Raw genomic sequence first — 15,729 nt, 5'->3', positions numbered from 1 at the left:
GATCTAAGAGTTAATGTGATCAGTCACACCTATTAAAGATTTACAGAAGGTAATGATGAGGGTCAGTCGGAACTTTGTTCTTCCTCAATAGTTTTATTTAAAGAGGTTGAGGAATTAGAAATACCAGAACCTCAATTCAACTGCAAAATGAATATTTAAGGAATCCAGCTGCTTTTCTTTTACCCTGTTCCATATTCTTAAATTTTTCACCTCATTAATAATTTACATTGATAGCCTTAAACAAAATATGGTGACTGTTGCTAGATATACAAAAATTAATCTCATATTACATGCTTGGAGTAATTAATTACTCTGCTCTGAGAGGTATGACTGGAAGGGAATTTTACTCAAAGGCAAATTTAACCCATGATTTGTATAACTTCCTCAGTTTAAAAAAAAAAATGCTGGGGGAGGAGGGAGAAGAGATTAACAATGTTTTGGACTTCTTAAACCATGGACAGATGGTTTATTTTTAAAGACTCTTGAAAGAAGACACCCTAGGTCTCACATACTCGCTCTGAATTATCTTTTTTTTTTTCCCCTTAAAGCAAGTCACATGTAGTGTAGCCCAACATATTTCTAATTTTAATCCAACTCTTTGAGCAAGAGTTGTGGATTTTGGAAATATAAAATAGAGTTGTGTTTTCTAATATAAAAGCTTAATTTCAATGTCTGCTACTCTCGGTTGATTGAGTTTTGTTAAAATCAGTAGGTCAATATTTCCCAGCCTCAAGAGCAACTCATCATACAATTCAATGGCCACTCTAAAAGAAGTGCATGAAGCATGAATGTCGTTTAACCCTTCCCACTGGTAGCAAGATTTCTTGCCTGCTTTCTTACTCATTCCTCTTGATCCACCAGATCCTCATCATCCTCCCTCCCCCTTGCCTGCATACATCCCTTCCACCTCTTTCCTTCCTCATACAAAATCAAATAACACTTCTCCATGGCCTTATGCTCACCACCAGCCTCTTCAGCTACCACTTTCCTTTATAAGCTTACTGGTTATTCAAATTCCCTTGGTTTTCTTGATTTCCATCTTTTTTTTCCAGACCTAAATTAATTTCCTTCACTGTATCTTCCTCTTCCAGCTGCATCTCTGCTTTCTCAAAAGCCTGTTAAGGGGTGCTCACAGCACCTCACAAGTCTCCAGACACACCTACACTGAGCATCAAAGCTGACTTTGGAGCGAGAGAACAGACCACTACACGCCTTGAAGAGATGTGGCTTCATCAACGCTGCCAACTGAAAACAGTTCTTGGTCTTTCCTACCACATCGAAGTATGCTGAGACACTGCCCAGAAGAGCGTTAGTTGGCACCACCCAAAGTCACAGCAGTTGTGGACAATCACGTGCCAATAGTTATACCCGTACCCTGGCCAAATCCATTAAGCCTGTAACAACATGACTGATGTTCCCTGGGCAGGCTGTAGCCAGCACAGGATTAAGCATCACACGCTGCACTGCACATCAGAGCCATCAATGGCTCTGAATTCCAACACACTCCATTCAGGCACTCCTAGAAATGTAATCTGATCCTGGACCCTGACTTTTTCCAAATCTATCTATCTGCACGTTGTCCTGCCCTAATGAGCATCCCACAGTTTTTCCCTCTCTTCCTTTTGCATACCTGCCCTGGTTGTTCTCACCACTCACTTCAATTTAATTACTATTCTTAGCAATGACTGACAGATCCAGTCCCAACCTGTCCCTGGCTATAATATAATACAAATACCAGTGACTCTGTTGCTGGACATCACTGCTGATAATAAACTCAAAGCTGTTGTCTTTGAAGTTGAAAGTTTATCAGCAGTACTTTTCCCATTGGAACAATGCTTAAACTGATGTGGCCTCTAGAAAGTTCTGGATTTCAGGGCTAGCAAGGGCTGTTTGCAACTGCTCTTTGGGTCCTTGTTAACTCCTGTTAACTCCTTAAATGCTAGAGAACTTGAAGCAATTTGCCTTACTTTGCAAATTTCTGTCCTCTTGCCTTCTTTACAAAGGCTGAAAACACTTACTCTCCATTGCCCCAGTCCTCCAGCAAACACAGATAAAACTGAAAAGGAGGAAAGTATTCAGTCCAAGTGTGTAAAGATGGAGAAATTAACAAAACCCTTTAAAACCCCCCTTGGAGGCAGTAAAGGAAGGACCTTTCCCATTATTAAAAAGTCAACCATAAGTCAGGGCAAACAACTGAGACCAGTACTGTGTCCTGAAGCTGACAGAAGCTGGTTGTGAAGCTTCAAGTGATGCCAGTTCTTGAGACATGTTGGCCAAACCTTGACCAGATCAGCCACTGATTCAAAAAAAATCTGCACTTATTACCACTGCCAAATATCTGTCCATCTCTTGTCAACTTTTATTCTTAAAGGTTAGCTAATCTTGAGTCTAGCTGACATTCTGAGGAAGGGATCAATACCGAACATGACATATGAATGCATATTCCCCCTTGCACCAAGAAGGAGCAATTTACTGCTGCTCAGAAAAACCAATGCATTTCCCCATCCTTGTCATTCTATTGACCCACACTGGTGTATGGAATCCAGAGGACATGGCCACCGGCCTGTTAACTTAGGGCTATCCAGTCCTTAAATCCATGTCCACACCCAGGTGTGCATACTGCCTCCAAAACATTAAGTGACAGACAGATAGGGACAACCTAGACACTAGAACTTAGCCAATTCAGATGTGAAAAGCAAGAGCTTTATGAACTTAGGTATCTAGAACAGACTAAAATAAAATTCTATACTTCCATTTAAGTTTCAAGATCACCTTTCTGACTCTGTTACATGATAAGCTGTTTGTCAGAAATACACAAATGGATTTCTTGTTACAGTGAAGCCAATGACAAAAACCACACAGAACTTCATGCAGTATCCTTCCATCTTCCTGCAGTATGTGCTTCAGAACTGCAGTATGTTGCCATCAACTACAGATCCTCATCCCCACCCTGTGCTTTTCTGCTAAAATACAAGAAACAAAATCTTTTCACTTACACAATTAAAAACAGTTTTAAATTAAGAAGAAAATTTTAACATCATAATTTTATTATATATTTACTAATAACTCCAATTCCACTTCATGTGAATGTTGAAGAGTCTGAGCAACACTGAATCACAGAACTTATCAAGTTTCACTATGCAGAAATTTATTTAATACAGCACAGGTGCAAAGGACTCATTGAAATCCTCAAATGACTTCAACATTTTTCCTTTCATACACAGCCTTTAATGTGACAGTAGAAAAATGTATTTCTGAAACTGTATTAGCTTTATATGGCAAGGTTTTGGTAGTGAGGGGCTACAGGGTTGGCTTCTGTGAGAAGCTGCCAGAACCTTCCCCTGCATCCAACACAGTCAATGTCAGCCACCTCCAGAACAGACCTGCCACTGGCCAAAGCCAAGCCCACCAGTGATGGTGGTAGTGCCTCTGAGATAACACAGTTAAGAAGAGAAGAAAAACCTATGCAACAGCAATGGCAGACAGAGAGAGAAGTGAGAAAATGTGAGAGAAAAAGCCCTGCAGACATCAATATCAGTGAAGAAGGAGAGGAAGGACGTGCTCTAGACACCAGAGCTGCTGCAGAGGACCCCAGGCCAAAGCAGATGGATTCCTGAAAGAGACTGTGACCCTGTAGGAAGCCCATGCTGGAGCAGGCTCCTGGTAGGACCTCTGTGGAGAGAAAAGCCCACACTGGAGCAAGTTAGCAGGTTTGCTGGTAGGATTTGTGACCTCACACTGGAGTAGCCTGTTCCTGAAGACTACACCCCAAGGAAGGGACTCATGCTGGAACAGCTTGTAAAGAACTGCAGCCCACTTGAAGGAGTTGGAGAAATTGGTGGAGCCATGCCCCTTGTGGGAGGCATCCTCGCATTGAAGCAGGGGAAGGAGTCCTCTCCTGAAGAGGAAGGAGTGGTAGAAACAACATATGATGAATTGACTGCAACCCCCATTCTTCCTCCCCCTGCGCCACTGGAGATGAGGACATAAGAGAAAAACAGAAGTAAAGTTAATCCAGGCAAGAGGAAAGGGGTGGGGAGAAGGTGTTTTAGGATTTGGTTTTCTCATTACCCTACTGGTGATGTGATTGGTAAAAAATTAAATTCATTTTTCCCCAAGCCAAATCTGTTTCATACATGACATTAAACAGTGAGTGACCTCTCCCTGGTGTTATGTCAACCCAGGAGCCCTTCATTATACTTTCTCTGTCCTGTCCAGCTGAGGAGGGCAGTGATAGAGCAGCTTCAGTGGACACCAGGTGTCCAGACAGGGTCAACCCACCACAGAAACCTACAAAACCTCCAGGGAATTAGTCAAGATTTTTGCAGGTGAAACAATCTCACTAAGATCCCTTCAACACTGACTCAAAAATCTTTCTCATATAGTTTCACAAAAGAGAAATACCCTTTAGCTCAGATTTCTGCTCAGCACCTAACACACAAACTAAAACTTAAATACTAAAAGAGAAAGAGGATGATTCTAAGATGAGTTCACAGAATCACACAATATTCTGGAAGGGACCCATAAGGATCATTGAGTCCATCTCCTAAGTGAATGGTTCATAAAGGGATTGAACCCACAACCTTGGTGTTGTTAGTACCACGCTCTAACCAACTGAACTAATCTCAGGGTTCCTAACATCTAAACTAAACAACATACAAAAACATAAACATTTCAAAATGATCATGGAAGATGGTACATACCTATTGCTGTCTTCACTTTCTGAATCTTGCTCTTCACTTTCTGAATCTTGCTCTTCACTTTCTGAATCTTTGTATTTATCAGGATCTGGAAGAGTACTTGGATCAAACTCTTCTTCACTTCCACTGTGAGCAAGAAAGGCCACTGTTTCCTCTTCAGCCTGTCAGGTGACAAATGGAAAGTTACAAGACAAGCAAGCAAGTCCATGTTACTTGCCACAAACCCACCAATAAATAGGGAGGTTGTAACAAAAACCACTGCCCTCAACCACAGTCAAAGACCACCACTATTATAGGCAGGAAAATAGAACAATTTCTGCTATCATCAGTGCTCTCCTCCAAGGCTTTTTGTTAAAGGTTGAAGAAACACTATTAAAAAAAGAAAGCACAAGAATTTACATTTAAATTCTACCTTCCAATATTGTCATGTTGAATCTACCAAATCTAGGAGAGATTTGTGCAGCAACTAATCTACAGCCATCTGAGATCAAGTGTCTAAGTAATATACAGCTTCACTGTCTCTCGGAAACACACTGGCAAAGACATACTCACTTATGGACACATTAATCACTACTGTAAGGTGAATTTCATTAATTACTCTGATTTAAAACACATCAGGGTGTCCTTGCAGTTAAAAACCAAAATGCTGCTTAAGCTGAATTAACTGCTCTAAGGGAGTTTCAACCATCCTCCACAAGATGCACGTTCTTCAGGCTTCCTCCCAGTTCCCCTCATCCCTCTATTTGCAGTCCAGCTTCCCTCTGTCCCCACAGTATGTCTCAGGATGGGTGGCTGGTATTGGCAAGTTTCCCCAGGGTACAGTAGTGCCTCATCAATTCTTTAACAAAGAGAGCACAGAAGGTGCTGCTCCATAAACCTGTTGGATAATATAAAAAAAAGTGCTGACTGATTTTGCAGATAAAAGTTCTGCTCCGCTCAGTCCTGAACTGATGGCATCACTTTTCTAAGTTTTTGCTAATAGGCATGAAAAAACCCAGACAGACTGGAGGGCATATGTAATTGTATATGCACACAGAAATGCAAACAGAAAGCACACAGGTATTTCTAAGCAGTGTGAACCCTAGATTCATGAATATTTATGACAAAAAGCACAAACAAATGCAAAGAAACTATAATTAAAGACATTGCTACCTTTTGTTTATATATCTAATCAACATGCACATAGCTGAGTTTCCAAAACAGTACCCATTTAAATGATCTTTCATTCTATAAATACCTTCACGTCATTACATATTTAAAGTTAATTTTTGTTCTGATCTTTCTCTCAGTCGATTTTAAAAGAACAGTGTTTATGTGCACATATCTCCCCAAAATAAAAAAATATAAACAATAATTTTTTAAAAATCACAAAAAGCCAAAGAGAAACCATATCAATGTTATATCTGCATATAGAGTGACTGAAAGGCAATGAGCTGGTGAGGGGTAAGATTAGTCACCACTGCAAGAGTCCATTCTTGCTTGACCAGTGACACTTCTGCAGTGCACTGAAAGCAAGCAGAAGAAATGGCTAAAAGCCAAATCTGCAACCAGAAGGTAGAGGAGAAACATACTAAACACACATTTTGTTCTTTACCACTCTGAAATACTAGTAAAGGTAATTATATAGCTGGGTGTATAAAAACACTAAAAAGTATCCTCAGACTCTGCAGCACTGCAAGCTTCCTAAGGTAAAACCACCTACCAGGAAGCACAGTGATTATCAGGAACTTCAGGTTCTAATTCACAACAAAGATTTTTTTTTTTTTTTTAACAAAAAAAATCTCCAAGCTCATCTTTTAGTACAATACTTACAGAGTACTACTAACTCCAAAACCTGTTTTGAAACGGAAACCTGTTTTGAAGGTCACCTTTTTGCTAATTAATTTCCATAACTGAAAAGCACTCTGCATTAAATTATAGCTTATTTCAAGTTCTTTAAACATTAAATATTTGCTCTTTACTTGTCCTTCCCATTGCATCCATTCTTTGAATACAACTGGTGCATACCAGTCTTACATTTAAAAAGAATTGAAGAAGAGAAGTAGCATTCAAAGCTGTTGTATGGAATGAAGTATTTTTTAATATGTCTGTGCGACATCATGCAACAGAGTTCTGTAATACTAACATTTATTGGCAGTCATCTTCTACGACTTGGGCTGTTCATTCACGTTCTCAGTTATGTCAGTGAAGTGTTGAGACTGCATTGTTTCCTAAGTTTTGTCATTTATATATGCATATGTAAAAGACAATTACACACATGCAGATCAAACCTTCACTTCCATTACATATTCATATTAATTTTTTCCAGCTGAAAATATGCAGAGATGTGTTAAACATAACGCTTGCTATAGCAAAAGAAATAATGGCAAAGATGCCTCTTTCATTCATCAGGGATCATGAAGTTGTTTATCTTATAAGTATCATTGGTTACATATTCATTAAAATATTTGTAAGACCCTGAAATTGTTAAGAACTTCAACAGGAACATTTATCATCCACAGCTGAACAACAGAAACTCATTATTTTTTCCTCTCTTGCTTCAAATTCATATCAGCCAGTCAGGAAGAAGAAATCTTGTGACTTCACATTACTCATCACAAGAGCTGGAGAAAAGAAGTAAAATCATTGTTCAAAATGACACATATAAAAGTTCTTCAGATACAAACAGGATGCAATTTACAGTCTAAGGATGCGACCCTTCCTAAGGAAAATGCTATCAAATAAGAGATTAACAGAAGAGTAGATTTCAATTGCCTGTATTTTGTGTCTAAGGTTAGTGACAATGTAACAAAGACTTTAGAGTGTGAATTTTTACCAAGTTGAACTGCGGAAGGAAACCTTTTCAGACCTCAAATCAGGCTGGCCAGGAGAACTGGATTTGCTGGTGATCATCTTGCTATTTTAATTCTGCTCAAGGGTGACAAGCTCTTTCTATCTTCAGACCACATCAGCCCATGTATTTTGTAATCCAGTTCCCCAGAAACTCTGCACAAAGACCTCCAGTTTGAACATGACATTGAGATGAAAACATTTTTGCATTCACGTAGTCTTCCTTTGAGGCCTAAAGAGATTCTTCTTACGCAAACTCAACATTTTAGGAAAATTCAGCAAAATTTCTGTGCTGGAGGTTTTGGAAACCTCGTTGCTTTCAACCTTCCCCATTCCACCAAATCAACAGTGACCATACTCTACCTTACTGTAGTCATTTTGGAAACATGCACCCAATGAGGCAAACAGGGCAGGTTCTTCTAGAACTTTTGTTATGTTTCGCAACAGAATACCTCCAATACAAACTCTAGTTGTATTTGTTACAAGATGTAATGACAACTTCCTATCCTCTTAAAGAAGACTGAATGGCTGGTGGAACTCAGGTAAATGTGTTAGGCAGGCTGTGAGACACTGAAAACAAAGAAATTGATGTACCTCAGACACCTAAGGGACTCAGATGTTCAAAGGAACAAAATGATGTCTTACTTCTACCAGGCATTAGGCTCTCAGGTGGCAGTTATCTACTGTCACCGGAAAAAAAGGGAGAACTGAAAAAAACACCATGAAAACCTGCACATACACAAAGAAACAGTTGTATTTGCCAAGATTTAACTTACAAAATACATATTTATTATGGTATTTAGTTTAATCTAATTTAATAGGGGTTTTTTACTCAAATTGTCTAGGGTTGCAATTTTTATGTTCAACCCTTTAAGCAATTTATCAGTTTCTCCAAACAAGGTTGAGGGGGAAGAAATAACTGCTTAGGCACTATTAGTTCTGTGCATAGTACTTTACAAAGCCCACTGGGAGAATATTTCTGATTAGATGAAAAGAAAACTTTCAAGGTTTGTTTAGAATTGGATCAGACTTGAGTCCATCAAGAGTCACACTCATACAATATTCAGTCCTTTTTGAGTTGTGTCACCCTTCAGTTTTTGTCAATATGATCTCTCCCATTATGTGGTGCTTGTGATTTTAATGCTAAGAAAACATAAGTTTTAAATACTGCTAGGAGGTTACCCTACCACAAGTATACAACTTTTAGAAGTTTAGCATATTATGGTTCATATAAAAGGATATTTTAAAATATAGTATTTTGTAAGATCTGACAGTATTCCACATTTTCTTACCTTCCTTCTTTTTGACAATTATTTTTTAGACGAAAACAGAAGTTGTTTCTGCATCGTGTTTATGATGGAATGTATTTATAAACAGAGGGGATTTGTAGCGTCTCCTTTAAAACACTTTATTCTGGATTCCCCTGATCACCTTGTAGGTTTGTGGGTTTTTTCATAGCCTGTACCCGCAACCCACAACAGTGTTCCCAGCTCATGCGCGTTTGCTCTGATAGCACCTACATTGCCCAAAGGAATACAGCGATTTTGGCAGTTCACAAATGAAATACAACCTTTGATGTTGCTGGGGTGTTTGATCCAACAGTTGCTTTGAAGATCAAGACCAAAGCCTTAGACGATACTGAAAACTGACTGTGAGGCAGTGGAGCAAACCAAGTGCTGATCTGACATATCAGGAGCTGCCTAAGCCATGCGAGAACTGGACAACCACACTCCATTACCATCTAAGGTGCATCAGTGTTCCATGGGCCTGGCCAGAAAGGCTGATTGATAGCCAAAAACTGGAGAAACCAAGGTTCCAGGTTAGTCATACAGACATAGTCACTGCACTAAGATGATCTCACTTATCTCTGGGCTCTGGAAGGGGCCAGTCATAGTTTCTGCTTTTCACACCACTTGGTTTTCAGTGGAAGGGACACATAACTCTCAGCGTCAGCTTCAAATCATTCACCCTTCCCAATCACTTGCAGTAAGACCAAGGTTCAATTTCATCCAGGCATCGTTTATTTCTTTTCAAGCAATCTGACATTTTAAATAATACAGTAAGCCTAGTTTAGCCAGCAGAGCCTTACTTTTACCAGTGGTCTCACATAATGCACATGAGAATACTTAATTTTCTTTCTTGGCATTCCTAAATGCCCCACATTTTATGGTCAGTGAATAGGTAAGCCTGTGTTCCAAACTAGCAGACATTGATGTATATATTCTGACACTCAAATCTCTGTGTAACTATAGCAAAGCAATTCATGCTGGAAATGGCTCCTGCCACAAGCAAAGTTCAGCATCACTGAAAACACAAAACTTGTACAAATTTCCACACATTTGCTTCTCGCTTTTTAATATTAGTAAAGCTTTTGTCATTTTCATAGCTGTAAGAATATAGTTTATCTGTAAAATTTGATCTCTATAAAGTACTTAAGAGTCCATACTTGAATTAATAACAACACAATGAATGCATGTAGAGAAAGATAATATAATTTGGTAAATTTACAATTACAAACTCGTCTATCCCGAAATGACATGCTGAGAAGTCCTAAATATACTCAAAGCCTTTTTTATAATATATTTGCTCTTACCTGCATTTGAGTTATAATGGATATGTCTCAGAACTAGACCTTATGCTTTTCCTTTTTTAATTTGTTCCTATGAAACCCATGCAGAATACTTATTGTATTCTATATGTAAAGACAATTTACTATATGTAAAGACAATCTTCTTCCAGTTGTTACTAGCCACAATTAGCAATTTCAACAACAAGGGCAGGCTAATATCAGGATAAAACAATTATCCTATTACCTTACATGTAATTAATTTTACAGTCATGAGAATACAACTTAAAAGAAACTAAGTTACTAGGTGCATAGCACCAGAAGCAAAACACACACTGAAATACAAGAAATTCTGGCAAGCAGAAGGTTTTAACCTACTGCATATGATCTTGAATTTAAAGACTGCTTGCACACAGATTTCATAGGAGTGCTAATAGTTCCAGCACAATGAAATAGGGGCATGAGCACACAGTGGGTTTATTTGCCATAGCAGATCCAACTTAGGATCTCTAGTACCATAAACAAAGTCTCTGGCATTCAGGTTAACAGAGTTAACCTGAATAACAGGTTAACCTCCATGTCTAGTGCATATATATAGATTATATTGTTGTGTGTGTGTGTATAGTCATAGGTTATATAGTTTATATAGGTTATAGTGTATATATATTTTATATAGTATATATAGGTTATATAGTATAAAGGTTCCCACACGTGGCATGCTAGTAGGTAGACAGAGATGCTACCATGCACACTAAATCTCATCTGAGAATGTGATTTAAAGCATTTAATAATGCAAAGGCTTCAGACCAGAAAAGTCTACACCATTTTTATTTTTAAATCATTCTAATGCTAGGTTGTCAGATATTTTGCTTGCAAGTGAGCCAGTAGTACAGGAAAAAAAAGGGGTTTATTTGCTGTGACTCAAGAAATGAGTAAAAAAGTCTGATAGAATTAAACCTGCCAACATAATTGTCCAAAATAATAATGTCCTCTCAATAAGGATTAAAAAAAAAGGGGGGGGGGAGGGAAGAAAAATAAACCCAAAACCAAACAAAAACCAAACCAAACAAAAACCAAACAAACCAACCAACCCCATCACCCAGAAAACCACAGTGCGAAGGCTGTTTTTAAACTTATATTCTCAACACATAATCCTTGGACTGTCTATTTACACTCCTCCTTTCTTTCCACTTTTAGGTTCACAGCAGTCACGGCTGTCAGCTCAAATACAGAGAGTGATTCTCCAAAGTAGTCTCTGTGTTCAAACATTTCAACATATCAGTCTTCTCCAAGGAACCTCGGCATATGTCCACAGAGACAGTGCCCACACAAGAGAATTTTCTCTGTATCGCTTTCTGGCACTTTTGGACAAGCTCGAGGGAACTGCATTCCCCTGCAGTGACACAACAGTGTCCCACCACCAACACCACTAGTCACAGTGAAGACTGGGAGCAGAGATCACTCTTGGCTTAGTAATGTGTATTTTGCAGAAAGGAACAGATCAACAGCAGCACTGACATGAAATAATCAGGAGGGAAACCTCGTAAGTCACGTAATTCTGTAAACTGCTTAGTTCTGCTCTTTTCTTGGAACAATTGATTTGTATTCAGTACACAACAAAGAGCAACACTGGCATTAAGTTCTTGTCCTATGACAAGATTTTCATGTTTTCACTGTGCTAAGTCACATCCCCTAAATGCTTGTACAAAATACACATGTAAAATAGTGTATTTACAGGGAGAAAAATATGAATCAAATTAAATCCAGGCAGTGAAAGTTATTTTAACTGCTACTGTTGCTTCTACATGAACTGAGAAAAAGAAACCCAGAAGAGGCATTGCTGCTCACAGCACTGACTTAATTACTTGCTGTGAGAACAAGACCTTGTCTGCCTTAATTCCAGATCTGTGTAGCAGCAGCAATAGTTTCATATTTCTTCAAATTTTCAAACAAATAACCAGTAAGTAAATCAGAGAGCACCTGGCTGATGCTGAACACTTGCAGGGTCATTTATTTATTTTATTTTTTAATAGTTGTTGAATTCACATTCCTAAGCCACGAATACCCTTCTACAAAATGTTGCAGAAGACAACTCCTGGCACAAAAAGCATAACGGTTAAGTAGAAGACACAAGAGAACAGATGAATGAAGCCTTACAGACAAGGAAGCAGGCTGCCTCAGGAAGATTATGAGCAATGGGAATGACACAGCAGGAGATCTGCACCCTTGTATTTCCACAGGCATTGCTGCAAAGGGGAACCTGAATGAAGAAACTAAAAAAAGCTTCTGAGGTAGACTGGCAGCCATCCACCAGCTAACAGATAATTATAATATCCCCTGATAACAGTTTTATCTACATGAACAAATATGACAGGCATGTCTTAGAAATGACAAGTGGGAAGAACATGAAAGATTTATGAGGCAAGATCTATTAGGGCAACTAATTGAAAGAAACAAATTTTCAGGTCTAAAATAACATACAGCAACTTAAAAGAAAAAAAAAACACCACCAAAACAAAACACCCAACAAACCAAACCACCAAAATTAAGGATAACTGCTGAGAGTTAGTGTTACAGGACAGCTATCTTCAGGAAAGAGAGAGTACATTTATCATCTGTGGTAAAAGAAAGGACAAGTAGATAATGAGGAAGGATTTAGATAAGCACCAGACAGTGCTCATGGCACTACTAAGGCATATGCTAAAGTGAGAGAAAGCGGTGATACCCACACTGACTGTTAAAGACAGTAGCAAAGAAGGTTGAATTTTTTTCTTGAGAATTGCCTAATCCACAAAATGTCAGCTAAGATTTTAATTTGGATGGAAAGGTGGAGCTGAAGTAAAGAGACTGAAATAAGACTCATCAGTACAGACATGAATTTGTAGTTTTCTCCACAGATAAAAGGAGAAAAAAAATGCAAAAAGCTGTGCAAAACACTGTCACAGAAGGAGACTGAAGACTATAAGATTCCCAAAATTATGAAAGAGGAGCTAGTAGAGAGGAGAGGCATCAGAAGAGAGGGTAGTTACATTTGCCATCCCCTGAAAAACCGGAGTGGATATGGAAAGGCGAGGTGACCAATCAACAAGTGAGAGGAAGGCTGAATAATGTCAGGGCTCCCAGAGAAGAACTCCATAACTCTTCAGGCAGGGACTGTTTGAAACAGTCACAGTCTGAAAACCATTCTACAGGTATGACTGCAAATTTTCCTGCAAACCAACCTAAAGATCTGACAGGGAGAAGGGAAGCTCACCTTCATTTCATAGACGTAATTTTTTTTGTTTTCTATCAGTCTTTTAGGTCTTCTCAAGAAAACATCAGTTTATTAAATGAATCTAGTGAAGACAACTATCATCTCATTCTCAGCACAAAACCAAAATATTTGAAACAATGCAGCAAGAGGAAAATTGAAAGTTGAGACAATTTGCCATCAAAAGCCTAAATCTGTGCCTAATTATATCATATGGAAAAGCTCACTGAAGAACCCAAACTGTGCTATATCAAAGAGCCTTTGGGTTTTGTACTGCTGCCAAAATGTTTTACCCTATTTCCAGTGACTGAGTAACAACTTTCAGATTTAGCAACTGAAACACTAGTGGTATACAAATACTCATCTGTAGATGTAATTAGCATATTATTGATTTCTAACTGGCTTCTTGCTGCTCCCTGGAAGTCCATACTTGCCACAAATCAGTTTCAAACATTCTGCAAGCACTGAAGGAATCTTTACAAATTTTAACCCAGAAAATCGCAATTTTCAGCTAATGACATATTATAACTTAATAGTCATTCATTTGCTCGCCTGTTTATTTCAACAATATCTGAAAAATCTTTATACTGCATAAATAATGTATTATATCCATAACAACAGGATACAGTACACTGTATGATTGATTACCTCGGCATTTAGCTCCTGTGGGAACAGCTTTTGTGAAACATGGCTCTATCGAACTCCCTGAAAATTACATTTTAGTAAAACTGACTGAATGATCAAACTTGGGTATGGCTAGACATAATGTCATTAACATGGCACAGGCAGGTACAAACTCGCACTCTTCATAGTGTACCAAAGCAATGCTATTTTTTACATCTGTTTCTCAAGGAATCAGAGATAGCAACATCAGGGTGGATCAATTTAAATCAGTGATTTGAATCAGTAACTACAAACTCCATTGAAGTCAGGAAAACTTTAATTCCCACAGTGTTTTACACAAGAAATCACTGCTACTTTTGTGTTTATTTCAGTATTCTGAGGCACAATTGTTTTACACTGGAGTTTACCCAAAATGTGTTACTATTTTATGCTAATTATTTTAAGTCCCAGTTTTTCCTTTTCCCTTAGCAAATGATAAAAGTGCCATCATGTAGTTGCCAAGTGTTTGCTGCTAATTTTTTTATCACGATTAGTGTCAAGCCTGACTCTTATTCCATCTTAAATACAGTAGACGTATGGAAAAGAAATTAGGTTATCCAAGCAGGTGCTGTATTGTAAATTCAACATTTGTGTATACATTCTGCATTGCTAACAAAATTTACTACTTCTGAGCACCCTATCTTATTCTTGGTATGGCTAACAGCCTCCAACCTAATTTATATTCACAGACCAAAAGAGGATGGTTAGAGTAAACAAAGACAACGAGTTCCTCAAATCCTAATGTATTTTTAAACCTTTAACTGCACCTTGAATTCAACTTATCAAATATATCAAATTAATAAAGTATTTCAAAACCAGGAAAGGATACAACTTGTTATGAAAAAAACAGTTCATTTTCCCTATTAATGATTGTTCTCTAAATCACATCTCTATCTGAAACTTAGTCAGCAACTTTATTTCTTGAATAATTTCCTTTTAGATTTTTATACTAACTTTTTTCATAGCTCATTCCTTAATACCTTCATTTTATCCACTGTTTTAAAGTACTCCAAAGTAAAAGAAGGTATCTAACAAATTAAAATATGTATTTTAATAACTCTTTTGTTATTTTTATTGTTGCTGATATATATACCTATCACGTTATTAATAAGTGGTTAGCCCCTGGTGGTCTAGTGGTAAAGGCGCCGCGCTATCACCGCGGAGACCCGGGTTCGATTCCCGGTCAGGGCCACTCCCGGGCAGGTGGGGCTCGTTAGCCCTTAAAGGCAACCCCACCTACGTCCTGAGGACCTCGCTGCCACCGTCCAAGCTCGCTTGGCCCCGGCAGATGAACCTTAGGATTAAAGGGTGGGCTCAGTTCCGTGCACACTGTGTCTCACCTAAAAAATCCAATGCGCAGGCTGGAAGGTGGAAAGACCTTCCCCGGATCTTCGCTCGCGAAGACTGGCCATTATTATTATTATTATTAATAAGTATAAGATGGTTTCCCTCCTCTGCCCTCCCACTCCCCCAAATACTTGCACATATATAGAAAATGTGAAAGAAAGGGAGAACAAGAAGGATAAATATTAATCTCATTGATTTAAAAATAAATCATAGCATGCTTAGAAGCTGTCAGGAAAAGTAACTTTAGCCTAACTTTACCGCTCATTATGAACTCCACTGCAAACAGCTCAATTGCTCTACTGACTTTCTGGCGTTGTTACACAATCTGCTTGCAATTACCGTTTGCTGTACATTATTAAGTACTGGAAACAGAA

At 38.4% G+C, this 15,729-nt stretch overlaps 1 protein-coding gene across 1 annotated transcript in view; it reads right to left on the bottom strand.

The window, feature by feature from the left end:
• The window catches only part of DDX10 (DEAD-box helicase 10), a 166,853-nt gene that overhangs the window by 7,037 nt on the left and 144,087 nt on the right, over window positions 1–15,729 (bottom strand). The window contains exon 17 of the mRNA XM_050333395.1: window positions 4,704–4,861. Within this exon, the coding sequence (XP_050189352.1) occupies window positions 4,704–4,861 (158 nt within the window). The remainder of the gene's footprint in view (window positions 1–4,703; window positions 4,862–15,729) is intronic.

This window comes from Myiozetetes cayanensis, unplaced genomic scaffold (genome assembly GCF_022539395.1).
Source record: "Myiozetetes cayanensis isolate MyiCay16 unplaced genomic scaffold, myiCay2020 scf5-8, whole genome shotgun sequence".
NCBI lineage: Eukaryota > Metazoa > Chordata > Aves > Passeriformes > Tyrannidae > Myiozetetes > Myiozetetes cayanensis.
The sequence above is the reverse complement of the archived record's forward strand: the minus strand, read 5'-3'. Positions and strand labels throughout refer to the sequence as shown.